The 17,851-nt window shown below is 35.5% G+C and overlaps 1 protein-coding gene across 2 annotated transcripts in view; it reads left to right on the forward strand.

The window, feature by feature from the left end:
- The window catches only part of CTNNA3 (catenin alpha 3), a 1,595,169-nt gene that overhangs the window by 381,864 nt on the left and 1,195,454 nt on the right, over positions 1-17,851 (forward strand). For both annotated transcript variants that reach the window (XM_027130128.1, XM_027130127.1), the window contains exon 6: positions 5,126-5,389. In XM_027130128.1, the coding sequence (XP_026985929.1) occupies positions 5,126-5,389 (264 nt within the window). The remainder of the gene's footprint in view (positions 1-5,125; positions 5,390-17,851) is intronic.

Consider the following 17,851-nt stretch of genomic DNA (forward strand, 5'->3'; position numbering starts at 1 on the left):
AACAGAAAATTACCAAAATTCAAAAGATCCCTTATGCCCGTTTCCAGTCTCTAATCGCCCCTCAAGAATAAACACTATTCTGATTCCTAAAACTATAGATTAGTTTTGCCTGAGTTTGAACTTTATATAGATGGAATCAAGTAATATGTACTCTTTCGTGTCTGGTGTTTTTCATTCCATATTTCGTATTGTAGCATGTAACTGCATTTTGTTCATTCTCATTACTTTGGGTTGTCCCTAATTTGGGGCTCTATGAAGAGTGTTTCTATGAACACTTTTATATGTCTTTTAATGAACATATGAAAATATTTCTGTAAGAGTGTATCTTCTCCCAGGAGTGGAATAGAGCTGGTTCATACACATTCATTAATATATACATATGTTTAGCTTCGGTAGGCACTGCTGGTTTTCCAAAGCAGTTATATCAATGGCTTCACTAACATTTGATGTACAGATAGGTATAATTTAATTTTACTCTTTAGCTTTCTGTGGCATTATCATGTACAAGTTTGTCTAGACTCTCCGGATTATGTATATTTTCCACACATTTGATTTCTTGGAATAATCATATCCCAAGTTTCTTATCCTTTCTGAGCATAACTTTCTCTTACTTATTTCTTATTCATTTGTCTATTTGTTTCTTCAAAAAAATGATTAAGTTCCTAATACATGCCATGTACTACTAGATAATGGATAAAAAATAAATAAGTTATAGTGCTTTCATTCAAGGGAAGTATAATGAAGTGAGGGAGACAGCAATATGAATATATATATATATACATTTTTTTTAACATCTTTATTCTTTTTTTTTTTACATCTTTATTGGAGTACAATTGCTTTACAGTGGTGTGTTAGTTTCTGCTTTATAACAAAGTGAATCAGTTATACATATACATATGTTCCCATATCTCTTCCCTTTTGTGTCTCCCTCCCTCCCACTCTCCCTATCCCACCCCTCTAGGTGGTCACAAAGCACCGAGCTGATCTCCCTGTGCTATGCAGCTGCTTCCCACTAGCTGTCTATTTTACATTTGGTAGTGTATATATGTCCGTGCCACTCTCTCGCTTTGTCCCAGCTTACCCTTCCCCCTCCCCATATCCTCAGGTCCATTCTCTAGTAGGTCTGTGTCTTTATTCCCATCTTACCCCTAGGTTCTTCATGACATTTTTTTTTTCTTAGATTCCATATATATGTGTTAGCATACGGTATTTGTCTTTCTCTTTCTGACCTACTTCACTCTGTATGACAGACTCTAGGGAGGTGGATGGAATAGATATCTTTTTAAGTGATTTCACTCAAATCTAAAAAGCTTCATCTCTGATCTGTTGTTTCTAGATTTAGTAAAGAAGTCCATTAACAACTTGTCAAATTCATTCATTATGTCTAGGTTATTAAAAAATCATGTGTATTCCAATATAAATTTCACTTTTTTGAAGTAAACAGACCCCATATTTTTAACTCCCTCATACAGAAGTCATCCTGTCTTCCAAATTGCTTTTCTTAAAAACATTTCTTTAATTCTTTTTTTTAAAGTATAGTGACCGTAATTATCCACAGTACTTTGGGTCCTAAACTCTAGGGTGTGCATGTGTTTTTGCTTGCTTCTTTGGTTTTTGGAGAGTTCAGTATCTTCTGATGTCCTTCTTGGTAATTTACAATACATATTTAGCTTCTTAGTCTAGAACACAAAATGTTCAGGTTTATATCTTCAAGAAACAACTTATGATGAATCCTAGGTTCTTCTCCTTATTGTAACATTCATCCTGGGTGAAGGCCCTGTAACCTTCACACACATGACTTTGGCTCCCAGCTATGAGTTAGTGATTCACAGATCTCTATTTCTAGCTTAAGTCTAGATCCATGTATAGTATATTTTAATTTGGATATTATGCTGGCATCTCACATTTCACAGATGACAAAAAAGTACTTTACCTTTCTCTTCCAAATGCATTATTCATTCTGTATTCTCCATCTGGCTGAATGCATCACGATGTGCACAATGGTGAAAACAATTTTCTAGATGCTTCTAGATACCTCCACCCCCTTCCATCTAAGTATCACAGAGTCTTACTGTTTTTGCCTCCTAAATATTTCTGGATCCATCCTACTACAGCCTAGCAATAGTGTTCAGCGTTCAGGCACTCATTGTCTTTTACCTGGATTATTGCCTGGTCTCCCTGACTGAAATTTCATTCTCTCTAATCACTAAATGGTCACTGCTAGAGCAATCTTTGAAAGTACACATCTGAGCTTGTTTCTCTCGCAGTTCCTTAACATGGCATCTGCCTGCGTTTCTAGCTGGATTCATCACCATTCCTGCTTAGCGTCCCTATACTTGTAGTGCCACCTGCAGTAGCATGCATACTTCTTGCTCTGTTATGCCTCAGGCCTTTGCACATGCTGTTTTCCTTGTTTTTGGCAGATGTCCTTTATTCATTTATTTTTTTAACATCTTTATTGGAGTATAATTGCTTTACAATTGTGTGTTAGTTTCTATTGTATAACAAAGTGAATCAGCTATACATATACGTATATCCCCGTATCTCCTCCCTCTTGAGTCTCCCTCCCACCCTCCCTATCCCACCCCTCTAGGTGGTCACAAAGCACCGAGCTGATCTGCCTGTGCTATGCGGCTGCTTCCCACTAGCTATTTATTTTACATTTGGTAGTATATATAAGTCCATGCCACTCTCTCACTTCATCCCAACTTACCCTTCCCCCTCCCCGTGTCCTCAAGTCCATTCTCTACGTCTGCGACTTTATTCCTGTCCTGCCCCTATATTCTTCAGAACCTTTCTGTTTTTTTTTTTAGATTCTGTATATATGTGTTAGCATACGGTATTTGTTTTTCTCTTTCTGACTTACTTCACTCTGTATGACAGACTCTAGGTCCATCCACCTCATTACAAATAACTCAATTTTGTTTCTTTTTATGGCTGAGTAATATTCCATTGTATATATGTGCCACAACTTCTTTATCCATTCCTCTGTCCATGGACACTTAGGTTGCTTCCATGTCCTAGCTAAGAACAGTGGGTAGACAGCTACTTCTGTCTTCCCTACATCTTGTGAAACAGTTAATTACCCCCAAATCCTGCATGAAGTAGCAGACAGCCTTTATTTTCAGAAAGGAAGGAGCTAAAAATATAGTAGTGCTGCCATTTATTAACCTCAGGTAACATTATCTGAAGGTAGCAGAGTCATGGGATTTGCCATCAGAAGACTTAGGTTTACATCTGTTCTTTTATCAGCCTTTTAATCTCCTTAGACTAAATACTCATTTAGTTAAAATGGGGCTAATAACACCAGCCTTATTGCCTTAGAGGGTGTTGTGATGGTCAGTGAGATACTATCCAGAAGCACTTTATAAATTATAAGTCATTATACAACACAGGTCCTCACATCCTTGTGTAGTAGCAAATAAGAGAAATCCTTCCCACACAGGAAAGAGTATAACATAGCTGTTAGGATCATGGCTTAGCAGTTGCACTGACTTGGGTTACAATGCAAGAAATGCCACCATTTAGCTTTGTTAGTTGGCTCATGAACTCAGTCTCTCTAGGTATCAGTTTTCTCATCTTTAAAAAGGAGAATAATATGTATCATGAGTTGTTACAAGGATTACATGAGATATTGTATGTGGAATGCATAAGTTATTGTTAAGTTCCCTTGAATTAGTTTTCTTTAAAATAAACTTTTTATTTATATTAATAATTTTAGATCTCCAGAAAGGTTGCAATGATAGTACAGAAATTTCCCATCCACTTTTCTTCTGATTTCCTTCATTGTTAATGTCTTACATTAGCCACAATGAACAAACATTGATGCATTACTATTAACTAAACTCTGGGCTTTTTTTGGAATTCATCAGTTTTCCCATTAATGTCTTTTTTTCTGTTCCAGGATCTGATCCAGGGTTCTATGCTGCATTTAGTTATCATGTCTCCCCAATTTCCTCTGGTCTGTGACAGTTTATCAGTCAGTCTCTTTGTTTTTTGTGACCTTAACAGTCTTGAGGGATACAGTCCAGGTATCATGTAGGATTTTCCCCAGTCTGGTTTTGTTTGTTGTTTTTCTCATGATTAGACTGAGACTGTGGGCTTTTGGAGAGAATTCCAGACAGATGAAGTACTTGTCTTGTCACAACATATCAAGGAGCACCCGCTAGCCATGTGACATCACTGATGATGTTAACATTCATCTCTTGGTTAAAGGAGTACTTGCCAGGGTTTTTCATTGTATATTGAGCTAGTTTTAACCAGTTGTCACTTATATAGGACTTTCTCTTTCCTCTCCTCCCACTGTTTGAAATGCTTTTCATTTATATTTATTGCAAATGTCATCTCTGAGGAAATATCTTCTCTGACCACCCAAGCTAAAGAGCTTCTCTTCTCAAGTCAGTCAGTGTTGTGTTTTCTCGATAGCATTTTTCATTACCTGAAATTGTCTTATGTATTGGTTTTACCTAGTTTATCTGTTTGTCTTTAGGCCCCCTCCCCCTCAAACAAGAACATAAGCTTCAGGAGAACAAGGTCCTTTCAGGATTGTTCACTTCTGTGCACTTGACATCTAAGCACAAGGGCTAGCATATACTAAATGCTCACTAACTATTTGTTTGAATAAATGTCAAAGAAAGAAAAATCCAGGATTAACTTATTAGCAAGTATTTCTGAAAAAGAGTGGAAGATAGCTGAATGGTGGGAAGTTTAATTTAGTATTCTTAACTTAATCGGTTTAGTTTTAACAAAAAGGTTAAATGCAATCATCACCATCTATGCAAATAAGTAATCAGCATCCTTGTAATTCAAGCTGTCTTATAATTCACTTCATAATGTGAAAGCCAAAGTATTTTTCTGACTTATAAGTGTATGACTGACAAATGTAAGAGTTACTCAGTTACCACACATCTGTACCATTGTGACCTTTATTTGCTATGGCTTCACTTTCCTATTACAGAAATTTTAACAGAATCAGGAGGAGTATAGAAAAAATTTATGCCCTTTATTTTAACTTATCGTTATGAATTCCTAGTGTCTATTATCTTTTCTTTTTTATTGGCAGAAAAATGGAGTTTCTTTGCATAAATCTTTCTTCCATAACCTCTCTTTTTATTTCTTTCCTCAGGACCTAAAATCTCCAAATCAGAGGGATGAAATTGCAGGTGCCCGGGCCTCATTGAAGGAGAACTCCCCCATATTGCATTCAATTTGTTCAGCTTGTTTGGAACATTCTGATGTCGCTTCCCTCAAAGCCAGCAAGGACACAGTTTGTGAAGAAATTCAGAATGCCCTCAATGTAATTTCAAATGCTTCGCAAGGCATCCAGAATGTGTTAGTCCCACCAGAACCTCAGGCAGCAACCCTGGGAAGTGCCCTTGATGAGCTTGAGGTAAGTTCAGAGAAAATTAAAATGTGATTTGATGTACCAATATGAAAATTAATAGATGTGTGTTCTCAGATCCTTGGGTTGGAGTTCAAAGTATGAGTAAATAAAAATCCAGTGACCTAATCAGTCTCTATCATTGACTGTGTTTTCCAAAGAATTGAATAGCAGGACACTATTCCATCAGTAAACTTCTGATTCCTTTACATCTCTGCCAAGGAAGCCAATGCATTTAAATTGGGATTGTTAATTACATTGAAATGATGACTTTATTTTACACAGATCAATTTATGAAATGTAGGATTTATTCATTCCACAAATACTTATTTTTGGCGCTGTTCTTTATGCTTGGGATACAATTGAGTGCTGCTCTCTTGAACTCCTCACATTTTACTTTGGACTAGGGTGGCTAGTGAATATTAAGGCTAAATTTTGTAAGTAGAGCCAACCGGATTTGACAGAATGGTTGTGGGGTGTAAGTGAAAAGGGAAGAGTCATGGCTGGTGTTGCAGGTTAGCTCCTCTAGAAGCACACACTGAACAGAATTTCGGATACAAGGTGTTATTAGGAATCAACATGTGTGAGGGGAGAGGAAGGGAGCAGGACTGAGCAGAGGAAGAAGTCTACCTGTGAGCCAGACCCACAAAGCCACCAATGAGTAGGGAGCTCTGGAGAGAGTGGTAACCTCAAGAAATAGGCCTCTTTCAATCACTGGAAGCAGGTCACCCTACCCTGGGAAGGGTCTTATCTGCAGGCAGGGGGGCTGGGGATAAGCCCTCTGCAGCTGCTGCAGACCCTGAAGGAACTGACAGCTGGGGGGCCATCTGCTGGCCTCACCCTCCACAGGTAGGCAACAAGTCCTACCTGGAAGGAGGATGTGGGCAGTAAACCTCTGTGTCTACCACAGATAATTACAAGGGTTTTTTTTGTTGTTGTTGTTTGTTTTTTGGCTTGAGCAACTGGATGGATTAAGTTTTTATCAACTATGATGGGGAAGACTGTGGGTGAAGCCATTTTTGAGAGGAAGATCAGCAACTCAATTTTCAACATGTTGAGTTGAGAGATTTGTTAGACATTCCAGTATGATGTCAAAGATCATTGGTTATCCAAGTCAGATAAGTACTTGCTTAATGGAAGACAACACGGTGTAATGCTTAAAGGTAAGGGATCAGGAGCCCAGATGCCTGAGTTCCTATCCCAGGTCTGGTGGATACTGCCCTTGTGACCTTAAGCAAGCTATTTTATTGAACTCTCAGTTTTCTTACCTATAAATTGAGGATAATAATAGGACCTATATCTTAGTGTTGTCTGTATCAGTGAATTAATAATACATGTAAAAATGCTCATAGCAGTGACTGGCACATAGTAAATTCTCGATAAATCTTAGCTTTCATTATTAGTTGTGGAGGTGACTGTTTGGCAGAAGATTCTTCCATAATCAAGAAACAATTAAAATTACTAAAGTTTTACTGATAACTTAAAAAAATAAACACATAACCTATAATTCCTATATGTTCTTAACATTATTACTGTCACAATAAACTTATTAGATATCTAATTCATTTAAGTTTAGAATAGCCTTTCCATATGCTTTTCCTTTAGTTGCATGTCTTAAACAGATTTCTTCATTTCTAACCTAACATTATTAAATTCCTAATTTTTGGCATCAATGAAAAAATCTGTTAACTTCCTAATTATTAGCATTTATGTGAAAATCTTAGGACCTATTTGTCTAACTAAGGTAGAAAATTAGTGGTGATTCTTTAATAATACCCCATCATGTAAATGTTTGCCCTGTGTAATGGGTACTCAGTAAACTTGTCTATTAGATGAGCATTCTGTCTTCACAATAAGATTGAAAACACACTGTGGGCAAGATTATGTTTCTAACTAATTTTATACCAGTGATACTAGCAGAACATTAGGTCCCCCATACATTAATATGTAACATTTCTTGATAGCTAAACACTTAACATAAATTTATCACTTAATTGTTACAGTGTCCATATAAGATATGTTTTTTTCTTGTTTGTTTGTTTTACAGAAAATAAAACTGAGACTTATGTATGCTTTTTAACTTGCTCAAGTCAGAAGGCTAGTGAGTGGTAGTAACCAGGATGTGAATCTAGTATGTCTGACTCTAGAAGATATTTCCAACTTCTGTATTATACTGAATTCTCACAGGTAGAGCTTAATGTGGTTAATCAAAATTCAACAAAACTTGTTCTACGATTCTTAGTTTATTGGAACTATCAGAGAAATTATATATGTAACCCAGTCCAAAAGATGGCATAACTTTTTAGTGAAAAATTATTTTTTGGGTACCTGGGTTATTTAAGTAGAAGTAGTCTGTGTATGAGAAGTGACTAGTATTGTGAGGTGAAATTTGCAAGAGTGGGTAGATGGGATTGTGTATCACATTTTTCATAGTACTAAACAGAATTGTATCAGGTGATGCTTGTATAAGAGGTCCGGTTTATCTCAGACACCTTTTTCTATATTCTTAGGATTTTAGAAGAAGATAGAATATTTTGAAGTTGTCTTCCTTCAGGGACTTCTCTTTTCTCACTTTAGTTGAAAGTGGCTGCTGCAGACAAGAAATGGCAGTGGTTGGAGAGGAGGAGAAAGTGTGTGTCTGTGTGTGTCTTTGTGTGTCTGCGTGTGTGTATGGGTGTAGTTTTGATGGGAGTGGGCATAGGCATAGTGGTAGAGTCTTCCCTTTTGTAAGATAAGTTGCTGACTCCCTTCTTCTTATCAAGGCAGGAGGGAGTTTCAAAGATATTATCCAGAAATCCCAATACTGTCTCAACAACCTTTGAAATTCAGTTCCAGTCAAAGTTAGGGATAGAAAGCTGGTACAAAATGCCTGAATTTTGCATACATTTTTATATCCAAGTTACAATAGCTTCTGAGGTTGTCTGAACTAGATAAAGCAGAATTTATTGAGCATTTAGCCTTTTTAAGTGATTTTGTAAATTAAATGGTTGCACTTTTCTTTACTTACAGGAAGCTTATTGGTACAGGATCCAAAATAACCTTTGCTCTATCTTGCTTCTGCAAATATAATACTATGATATAAACTGATGAAGTAAATACTCTGTTGGGAGTAAGTCTCATTAAATGTTATAGTGTAGAAATGTATCAGAGCACTTACTCAACAACTACCAAGCTGAAGCATCATTAAATCTTTCATTCTGGTCCATGTCTGATTGTTGAAATGAAACCTGAGATTTATTGTTGGAGAAAATAGAAGTTGAATTAGAACACTGTATGGGCTAAATCAATTTCTTTATTGGAAAAGCTAATGTGAATTTTAGAGTGTTCTTTCGCATTTGTGACTGAATGAGAGTTGAGAAGTGTCCCAACTATGGATTAACAGAATTATGAAAATATCTTTAAGTAAGAAACTTTGCCAGTGAAAATTGCTTTGAAACTCCAAGTCTACTAAGGTATATTTGCTCTTGTTTGGAAGGAAAACACAGCTTTCATAATCGTAGTCCACAGAATTATCCAGATCCTCTTGTGATAATGATGATAATAACAAAGGAGTTTTTTAGTATTTTGTCATTTTCAAAGAGCTGTCATGTTTATTTCTTATCTTCTTTTTATATATTCATTTATGGTCATCATTCATATATTCCTTTATTCAGTGTTGTATCCCCAACACCTAGAACAATGCTCTATACATAGTAAATGCTAGGTAAATATCGATGAATGAATGAATGAAGGAAAGAATGAATATAGGAATGGTGCCTATCGTTTTGCAACAATGGAGTGAAGAGCATTTTCCCTTTACCCGTGTTTTTTCTCCTTTCTCCAACTTGTAGTGTACGTACTGGGGGTTTGTATTCTACTTTATCTAACTTTTAACTGGGATGCAAATTTAAAGTGAGGGAAACCACAAGGAAAATATCTGAGTGATATGCTGCTCGGATACCTTTCTGTGATAAGGGAGCACAAAGAGAAAAAAAAAATCTTTTCTCAGTGGCTATCTAGCCTTAGTTTAGGTTCTCTGTAACTGCCAATCTATGCTGCCTTTTACTAAGAGTAATAGTTTTGAGGTATGCAGTCCTTATATTCTTCTGTTTTCACCTGAAGGAGAAAACAGGACCTCTATTAATCAAATTAGCATTTAGGAGGTAAAGGAAAATAGGCATCAGTGATATCTAGAAGCAATTTAATACGAAAAAATGGTTTGGTTTTTAGAAATATAGTGAATTAGAAAAACTAAAAATAATGGATAAAATATTTTTAACTACATGGATAATCTGATAGGTGAATTAGGGAAATTTGTTGGGGCTAGCCAGGTACAAAGAGCACAAATCCAAACTAGCATGCCAGCACTAGCATTGTGCTAGGCGATATGGAGAATTTGTTTTTCATTATTGCCTGTAGCTTGGATTTTGGAAGAACATGAACTGAGGACAGAAGACAAAGCTTGTCAGCTGGAAAGTCACATGAGACCCTTACATGAATCTGAGAATCCTTTTATTTGACCACCTCATTGGATAAACGAGAAAAACACTAGCCTCTATAGCAGGAGATAGTAGGAAAACTTGGCTGGCTTAAATTGGCCATGGGTAGGTCAGAAAAATATACAGAACACCTTGGAAATTTTCTAACTATAAGTCTGTTCTCATCTGGACTTTGGGTCAAAAGTCATATTATCTGTGTAGCCTCTAAGACTTTAACTGAAAATTTAAAATTGTCCTGTCTTGGCAATATCTCCAAGTAACTGCCAGAAGTAAACTCAAATTCTCTCTACACCATACACTAAGTCCACAAAAAATTCTTATACAACTCCAAGGGTAATAAGTTCTCACAAGACACACAAATAAGCAAGCCAACATGAATGAAATTTTGTAGAAAGAGCAAACTGCAGAATCAGATCTGCAAATACTGCAGATGTTGAAACAGTAAGATATTAGATGTAAATTAGTATGCTTAATATATATTATTTCCTCATCTACTCAGTAGAGTATGAGGAGTATGATGAAGGAAGAAAAGACTATCAAAATTGACCAGGCAGAACTATCTAAAATGAAAAACAATTGTGAAAAATCCAATGGTTAGGCAAAACAGGAGGTTAGATAGCAAATTAATGATCTGAAAGATGTGTTTGAAGAGGTTACTTGCAATGCACCACAGAGGCACAAAATAAGATTTTTTTGTAAAAGCAGTTAAGATACATACATGGAGAATGGTGTGATGAGTTCTAAAATATTCTGATATAAGATACAGAAGAAGAAAAGCATAAAAATATACTAAGAATTTCCTGGAACTAATGGAAGATAGCAGTCTCCATAGCTAAAAAATCTAGTAATTCCCAAGCAAGATATATAGAAAGATACCCACATCTACACATATTGTAATGAAACTGAAGAACAACAAAGGCAAAAAGAATATTTTAAAAAGGAAATAGGGATAGCTTTATTCTCAGCAAGATGGCAGAATAGGAGGCTCCTGACTCTTCCCTCTACCCATAAACACACTGAATAAACAACTACACATATATCAGTTGCCTCTGAAATCCAGAAATGAGTTGAGCAATTTCTCCATGTTGGTCAACTAAGAAAATGCCCACCTCAAAACAGTTAGTTAAAAACTGAGATACACTCTCACCATAAACTCCATTCTTAACACAGCATCATACAGTTGAGGGGGATCCCCCATATCCCAGCTTCTCCTTGAGGAGAAAAGGTTTTGATACATATCTAACACCGCAACTTTTATGGCTGCTACCGGAGGGACTGTCTACTAGCTTGCCTATCTTTGGCAGCTGACAGGGCCCTCTATTTGCTAGTCCCTTGGGACCATAGAGAACAAAGAGGTAGTTTTCAAGCAATTCCTATAGCTTTTTCCCCTGGCTCAGTTCAGAATGAGCAGGCAATAAAGCCCAGCTTCCAGCTTCTTCTTGGAAGGGGTTAGAATACACATTTACCTACTAAATTTTCCAGTTGCTGACCAGGGTCTGACTTCTAACTCAGCTGTCTTTGGGAGCTGATGGGACAGGCAATCACTAGTCTCCTAGGCATTTGAACCTGTGTGTGGGCACTTCCCATGGCTTTTCCTCTGGCTAGCTCCAGTTAAGTAACCGAGTCACCATCTTCTTCTTGGAAGGAGTTGGACTACACATCTAGTACAGTAGACTTTTCTGACTACTGCCTGAAGATCTAGCTTCTCACTCACCTGCCTCTGGGAGCTGATGGAGCCATGCATTCTCTAGTTTCCTGGGGTCTACACAGAACAAAGTGGCAGTTTTGAGTGAGCGGAGCCTCTTCCTACAACTCCTTTCCCAGGCTTGCTCCAGCAGTAAAGCCCAGCTACTAGTTTCTCCCTGGAAGGGGTTATGCTGCACATCTAGTGTCACAACTTTTCAAGTTAGACTAGCAAAAACATTTGAGAAGCATCTGGAGTAGCTGGATGGGCTGATTATTGGGGTTCATCACCCACTTGAGGCCAGTGTCTCAACTGGGAGAGGTGGCTATTTTATCTAACGCACAGAAAAACACAGAGAGAGTCAAGAAAAAACAGGGAAATATGTTCCAAATAAAAGAACAAACTAACTCTCCAGAAATGAACCCTAATAAAATAGAGATATGTGATTTACCCAACAGATAATTCAAAATAATGAACAGGAAGGTGCTCATTGAGGTCAGGAGAGCAATTTATGAACAAAGTAAGAATTTTAACAAAGACAAAATGTTAAAAAATAATCATAGAGCTGAATAATACAATTGAATGGGAAAAAAAATCAATAGGTGGAGTTTAGCTCAGACTAGATCAAACAGAGGAAAGAAAGGATCAGTAAACTCAAAGACAAGTCAGTGGAAATCATACAGTCAGAGGAGCAAAGAAAAAAAAGAAAGAGTGAAATCAGCTTAAGAAACTTAGGCATATGTGTATTATCATGTGGATATGTATGCATTATAAGAGTTCCAGAAGAAGAGAAAAGAAGGGAGCAGAAAGCTTATTCAAAGAAATAATGTTTGGAAATTTTCCAAACCAAGGAAGAAAATAGACATCATCCAGGAAGTCTAAAAAACACCAAAAAAAAAAAAAAAAAAAAAACCTGGAGAGACCCACACCAAGACACATTATAATCAAATTGTCAAACTTAATGACTAAGAGAAATTTGAAAGCAGCAAGAGAAAAATGAATTGCTACATACATGGGGACCCTCCCTTCCCCCATAAGATTATCAATGTATTTTTCAGCAGAAACTATGCAGGCCAGTGACGAATGTGGTGATATATTCAAAGTGCTGAAAGAAAAAATCTGCCAACCAACAATACAGTGCCTGGCAAACTGTCATTCAAAAATGAAGGGAAGGTAAAGGCTTTCTCAGACAATCAAAAGCTGAAGGAGTTCATCACCCGTATTCCTACCTTAAAAGAAATGCTAAAGAGAGTTCTTTAAGTTGAGATGACACAACAATATGAGAGAATAAAAAGTATGGAACTCATTGGGAAAGGTATTACTATAGACAAAAAAAATCAGCTGATACCCTTATGGGAATTCCTTTGTATGTTAATTTTTGTTTTTCTGTTGCTGCTTTTAATATTTTTTCTTTGAATTTAATTTTTGTTACTTTGATTAATATGTTTCTAGGTGATTTTCTCCTTGGGTTTATCCTGTATGAGACTCTCTGTGCTTCCTGGACTTGGGTGACTACTTCCTTTCCCATGTTAGGGAATCTCTTCAAATATTTTCTCAGACCCTTTCTTTTTCTCTTCTTCTGGGACCCCTATAATTCGAATGTTGGTGCGTTTAGTGTTGTCCCAGAGGTCTCTGAGATTGTCTTCAATTCTTTTCATTCTTTTTTCTTTATTCTGCTCCTTGGCAGTTATTTCCACCATTTTGTCTTCCAGCTCACTTATTCGTTCTTCTGCCTCAGTTATTCTGTTTTTGATTCCTTCTAGTGTATTTTTCATTCCAATTATTGTGTTGTTCATCTCTGCTTGTTCTTTAGTTCTTCTAGATCTTTGTTTAACATTTCTTGTATTTTCTCAATCTGTGCCTCCATTCTATTTCTGAGATTTGGATCATCTTTACTATCATTACTCTGAATTCTTTTTCAGGTAGATTGCCTATTTCCTCTTCATTTATTTTGTCTTGTAGGATTTTACCTTGCTCCTTCATCTGTGACATATTTTTTGCTGTCTCTTTTTTTTTGATGAGTGGGACTGTGTTCCTGTTTTACTGGTTGTTTGGCCTGAGGCTTCCAGCAGTGGAGCTGGTACATGGTTCGCTTCGGGGTTCCTCCAATCTCCTTGGGCGTTGAGGTCCCCCACCAGTGTCTGGCAGGCACCCTAGTTGTGGGGATATGCAAACTCCACCTCTTCCCACACCGCCATCTTGACTCCGCCCCCATACTCATTAAATTTAATAAATATTTGTTAAATCTAGTCTGTGTGAGGCATTGTGCTAGGTACTGGCTTAATACTAACGCCTTATATTTGCAGTAGTTAGCATGTTTATCTGCACATTTTATTATTAGGACCAGATTGCCTTGTAGAGCAAATAGTTTAGAAATTATTATGTCCTTTGTAAAGCAGCAAACTGCTCTTCCATTAAGCTGTATAACTTGTCTATGTTCAAGAGAAACAAGAATTAGAAGACTTATAACTTGAGCTTGTTTCTCATGACCACCTCCCCCTAGTAATTGCCCTTTCCAAATAAGACCTCTTGTGAAAAATGATGGCCAGTGCTGGAATTCAATTAGATCTTGAGTTTAATACATTTGTTTATGTATCTTCCTTTCCCTAGCAGATGATGGGTTTTGTGAGTAGAGGAATGATGTCTTATTAATATTTATATTCCCCACTGCTTAGCACAGTGCCAGGGATGTGGTAATTGCTTAATAAATATTTTTTGAAAAGATAATGAATTGCTGACATTTGAGAACCTGGTGAGCAATTTTAATGCATCTAATAAATATTTATCCAATAAGAGAAGGATAAAATCTCTTACATCTTGATGATTAAAAAGAAAGGATTGAGTGCCTTGTAAATAAAATATGTGGATAATAATGATTTCTAGAACTTGTTTGCTCTTGGCCTCTTGGGGCTATTAAATACATGCTGTACATGATATTACAGAGAATGTTCAACTCATGATCCATAAATTTGATATCAAACTTAGAGATACCTTCTAGGTGGCTAGATAAAATCATGATTTTATTTTACTTTTCCAAAACTTGAAAAAGGTAAAGCTGAAATCTAGAGCAGAGTTTTAAAACAAGTTCTTATGTAGTATTTATATAATATCATGAGTTTCATGTCAACCGTTTGATCATCAATATTTATTAGGTAACTGTTCTGTATTCCCACATTGTCATATGCTTCATAGAACTAGAAAAGAAGTAAAAGAAATAGCCTCTGATTCTAATAATTGGATGCCTATTTAGGAGATGAGAATAACATAAAGCAAACTACTAGAGTTCAACACAACACTCTTCCTTCAAATCCTCACTCATGGGTCATAAGTTGGGTTCTCTAGGGAAACTACTCTGGAATGAAATCTAGCACTAGGTAGTGTTAGTTCCATGTTAATTAGGGATTGCCCTAGTGGGAAATAAGAATGGGAAAAATCAGGAAGGAAAAATAAATATGGGAGGTGATAAAGAGACTTATGTAATAGGAGTGGACAATTCACACTTAATATTGGTTGGAATTCAACTAAGGAAAGTTGGTTTAAGGCATATTATAGAAGACCTCAAAATAGAGCAGTTTTTGTTTTTTTTTTATTATTTGTTAACCACCCTGGACAAAAATGGACAGTTTGCAACTTGATTTGGTATATAGGACTTTATATACAACTAACACACACCTTTCAAAATATCTATGGAACATTCACAAAAATGGATCAAAAGAAAAAAAGAAAAGTTCAATAAATTCTGCAAAGTAGAAAAGAGTCAACAAATGAATGGCATTAGGAAAATGTGTCTTTTTTTTTTTTTAGCCTAAATTTTACAAATCTGACTTTTTCTATTTTATTCTCTGTAAAGATTTCTTTTGGTAATTAAGATTACTGTTAATTTTTAAAATTACTTAATTTCTGTTTTTATCTTTATTAACTCCTACTTTCTAATTCCTGAGTTAATTTTGCCATTCTTTTTTATACTGAGTACATTTATTTAGTTTATTTTTAGTCTTCTTCATTTTTTTTTCTTAATGTCTTAAATTTATTTATGATGTCATTTTTTCCTCTGGACACCTTATATTTGAGGGGCAGTACTTTTTACTCTTTTTCTAAATAGGCATAAATTTTAGTTAATATTTTTCTTTTTTTTAGCCTAGGAGTCTTAGAAGGGTATTTCAAAATTTTAAACTTTGTTTTTATTTGCTTGTTTTTGTCATCCTATAAAATTAATACCTAGTTTCACTGAATTTTGGTAACAGTATAGGTTTTATTTTGGAAAAATTTTTGGATTTTTTTTTTTGGAAAATTTTAGGGATTTTCTTTGTAGCTTAATTCATGGTGTTTTTTTTGAAAGTTGTCTATTTGAAAAAAATGTGTATTTTGTTTTTGTTCATAGAAAATTCTAAAAAAATAACTTTCTTGAACCTCTTAATTGTAATAAATGAATTATCTTCATTTTTACTCTTGTCTCTGCCTCATTTATTAGAGTTGAAGTCTGCCACATTACAGTGGATTTCCATTTTCTCTTTGTATTTTTAGTGGCATTTTGTTCCATACATTTACTTATTTTTTATTTTTATTATTATGTTAAATTGAAATATAGTTGACATACAATATTATGTCAGTTTCAGGTTTGCTACATAGTGATTTGACATTTGCATACATTATGAAATGATCACCATGATTAGTCTAGTAACCATCTGTCCCATTACAAAATTATTACAATATTATTGAATGTATTCATTATGCTGTGTATCATGTCCCTGTGGCTTACTTATTTTATACCTGGAGGTTTTTACTTCTTAATCATCTTCACCTATTCCCTCCACCTTCCCCCACCCTCCCCTCTGGCAACCACCCATTTGTTCTTTATATCTGTTTTTGTTTTGTTTTTTAGATTCCACATATAATTGAGATCATATGGCATTTGTCTTTCTCTGACTTCTTTCACTTAGCATAATACCTTCTAGATCCATTCATGTTGTTGCAAATGACTGATGTGATTGTTTTTTTAATGGCTGAGTAATATTCCATTGTATGTATGAACCATATCTCCTTTTTCTTTTTACATTTTTTATTGAAGTGTAATTGATTTACACTATTATGTTAGTTTCAGGTGTAAGCATAGAGATTCAGATTATACTCCATTATAGGTTATTTCAAGATAATGGTTAATTCCCTGTGCTATACAGTATAACCTTATTGCTTATCTATTTTATACCTAGCAGTTTGTATCATTGCTGCAAATGGCAGTATTTCATTCTTTTTTTTTTAATGGCAGAGTAACATTCCATTATATATATATATATATATATATATATGTACCACATCTTCTTCTTCTTCCAGTTGTCTGTTGATGGGCACTTGTTGCTTTCATGTCTTGGCTATAATAAATAGTGCTGCTATGAACGTTGAGGTGCATGTATCTTTTCGAATGAGTGTTTTCTTTTTTCCAGATATATAACCAGGAATGGAATTGCTGAATCATATGGTAGTTCTATTTTTAGTTTTTTGAGGAAACTCCATAATGTTTTCCATCGTGACTGCACCAATTTACATTCCAACCAACAGAGTATGAGAACTCCCTTTTCTCCACATCCTATACAACATTTTTTATTTGTAGACTTTTGATTATAGACATTCTGACAGGTGTGAGGTGATATTTCATTGTGGTTTTGATACACATTTCTCTAATAATTTGTGATGTTGAGCATCTTGTCATGTGCCTGTTAGCCATTAATATGTCTTCTTTGGTCTATTTAGGTCTTATGCCCATTTTTTGATTGGCTTGTTTGTTATTATTATTTTTTTTATTGAGTTGTATGAGCTGTTTGTGTATTTTGGGTGTTAACCTCTTGCCAGTCATATCATTTGCAAATATTTTCTCGTATTCAATAGGTTGTCTTTTTGTGCTGTTGATGGTTTTCTTTGCTGTGCACAAGCTTTTAAGTTTGATGTAGTCCCATTTGTATATTTTTGCTTTTATTTCTTTTGTCTTAGGAGACTGATTCAAGAAATTATTGCTATGATTTATGTCAGTGTTTTGCCTATGTTCACTTCTAGGAGTTTTATGGAAACCAGTCTTCCATTTAGGTCTTTAAACCATTTTGAGTTTATTTTTGTATATGGCTTGTAATGGAATGTTCTAATCTCACCATTTTACATGTGGCTGTCCAGCATTCCCAGCACTCTTGCTGAAGAGACTGTCTTTTTTTTTTTCCATTGTACATTCTTGCCTCCTTTGTTGTAGATTAATTGACCATAGGTGCATGGGTTTAATTTCTGTGCTCTCCATTCTGTTCCATTGATCTATAAATCTGTTTT

This window comes from Aethalodelphis obliquidens, unplaced genomic scaffold, assembly GCF_003676395.1.
Source record: "Aethalodelphis obliquidens isolate GAN/ISIS:26980383/991018 unplaced genomic scaffold, ASM367639v1 scaffold37, whole genome shotgun sequence".
NCBI lineage: Eukaryota > Metazoa > Chordata > Mammalia > Artiodactyla > Delphinidae > Aethalodelphis > Aethalodelphis obliquidens.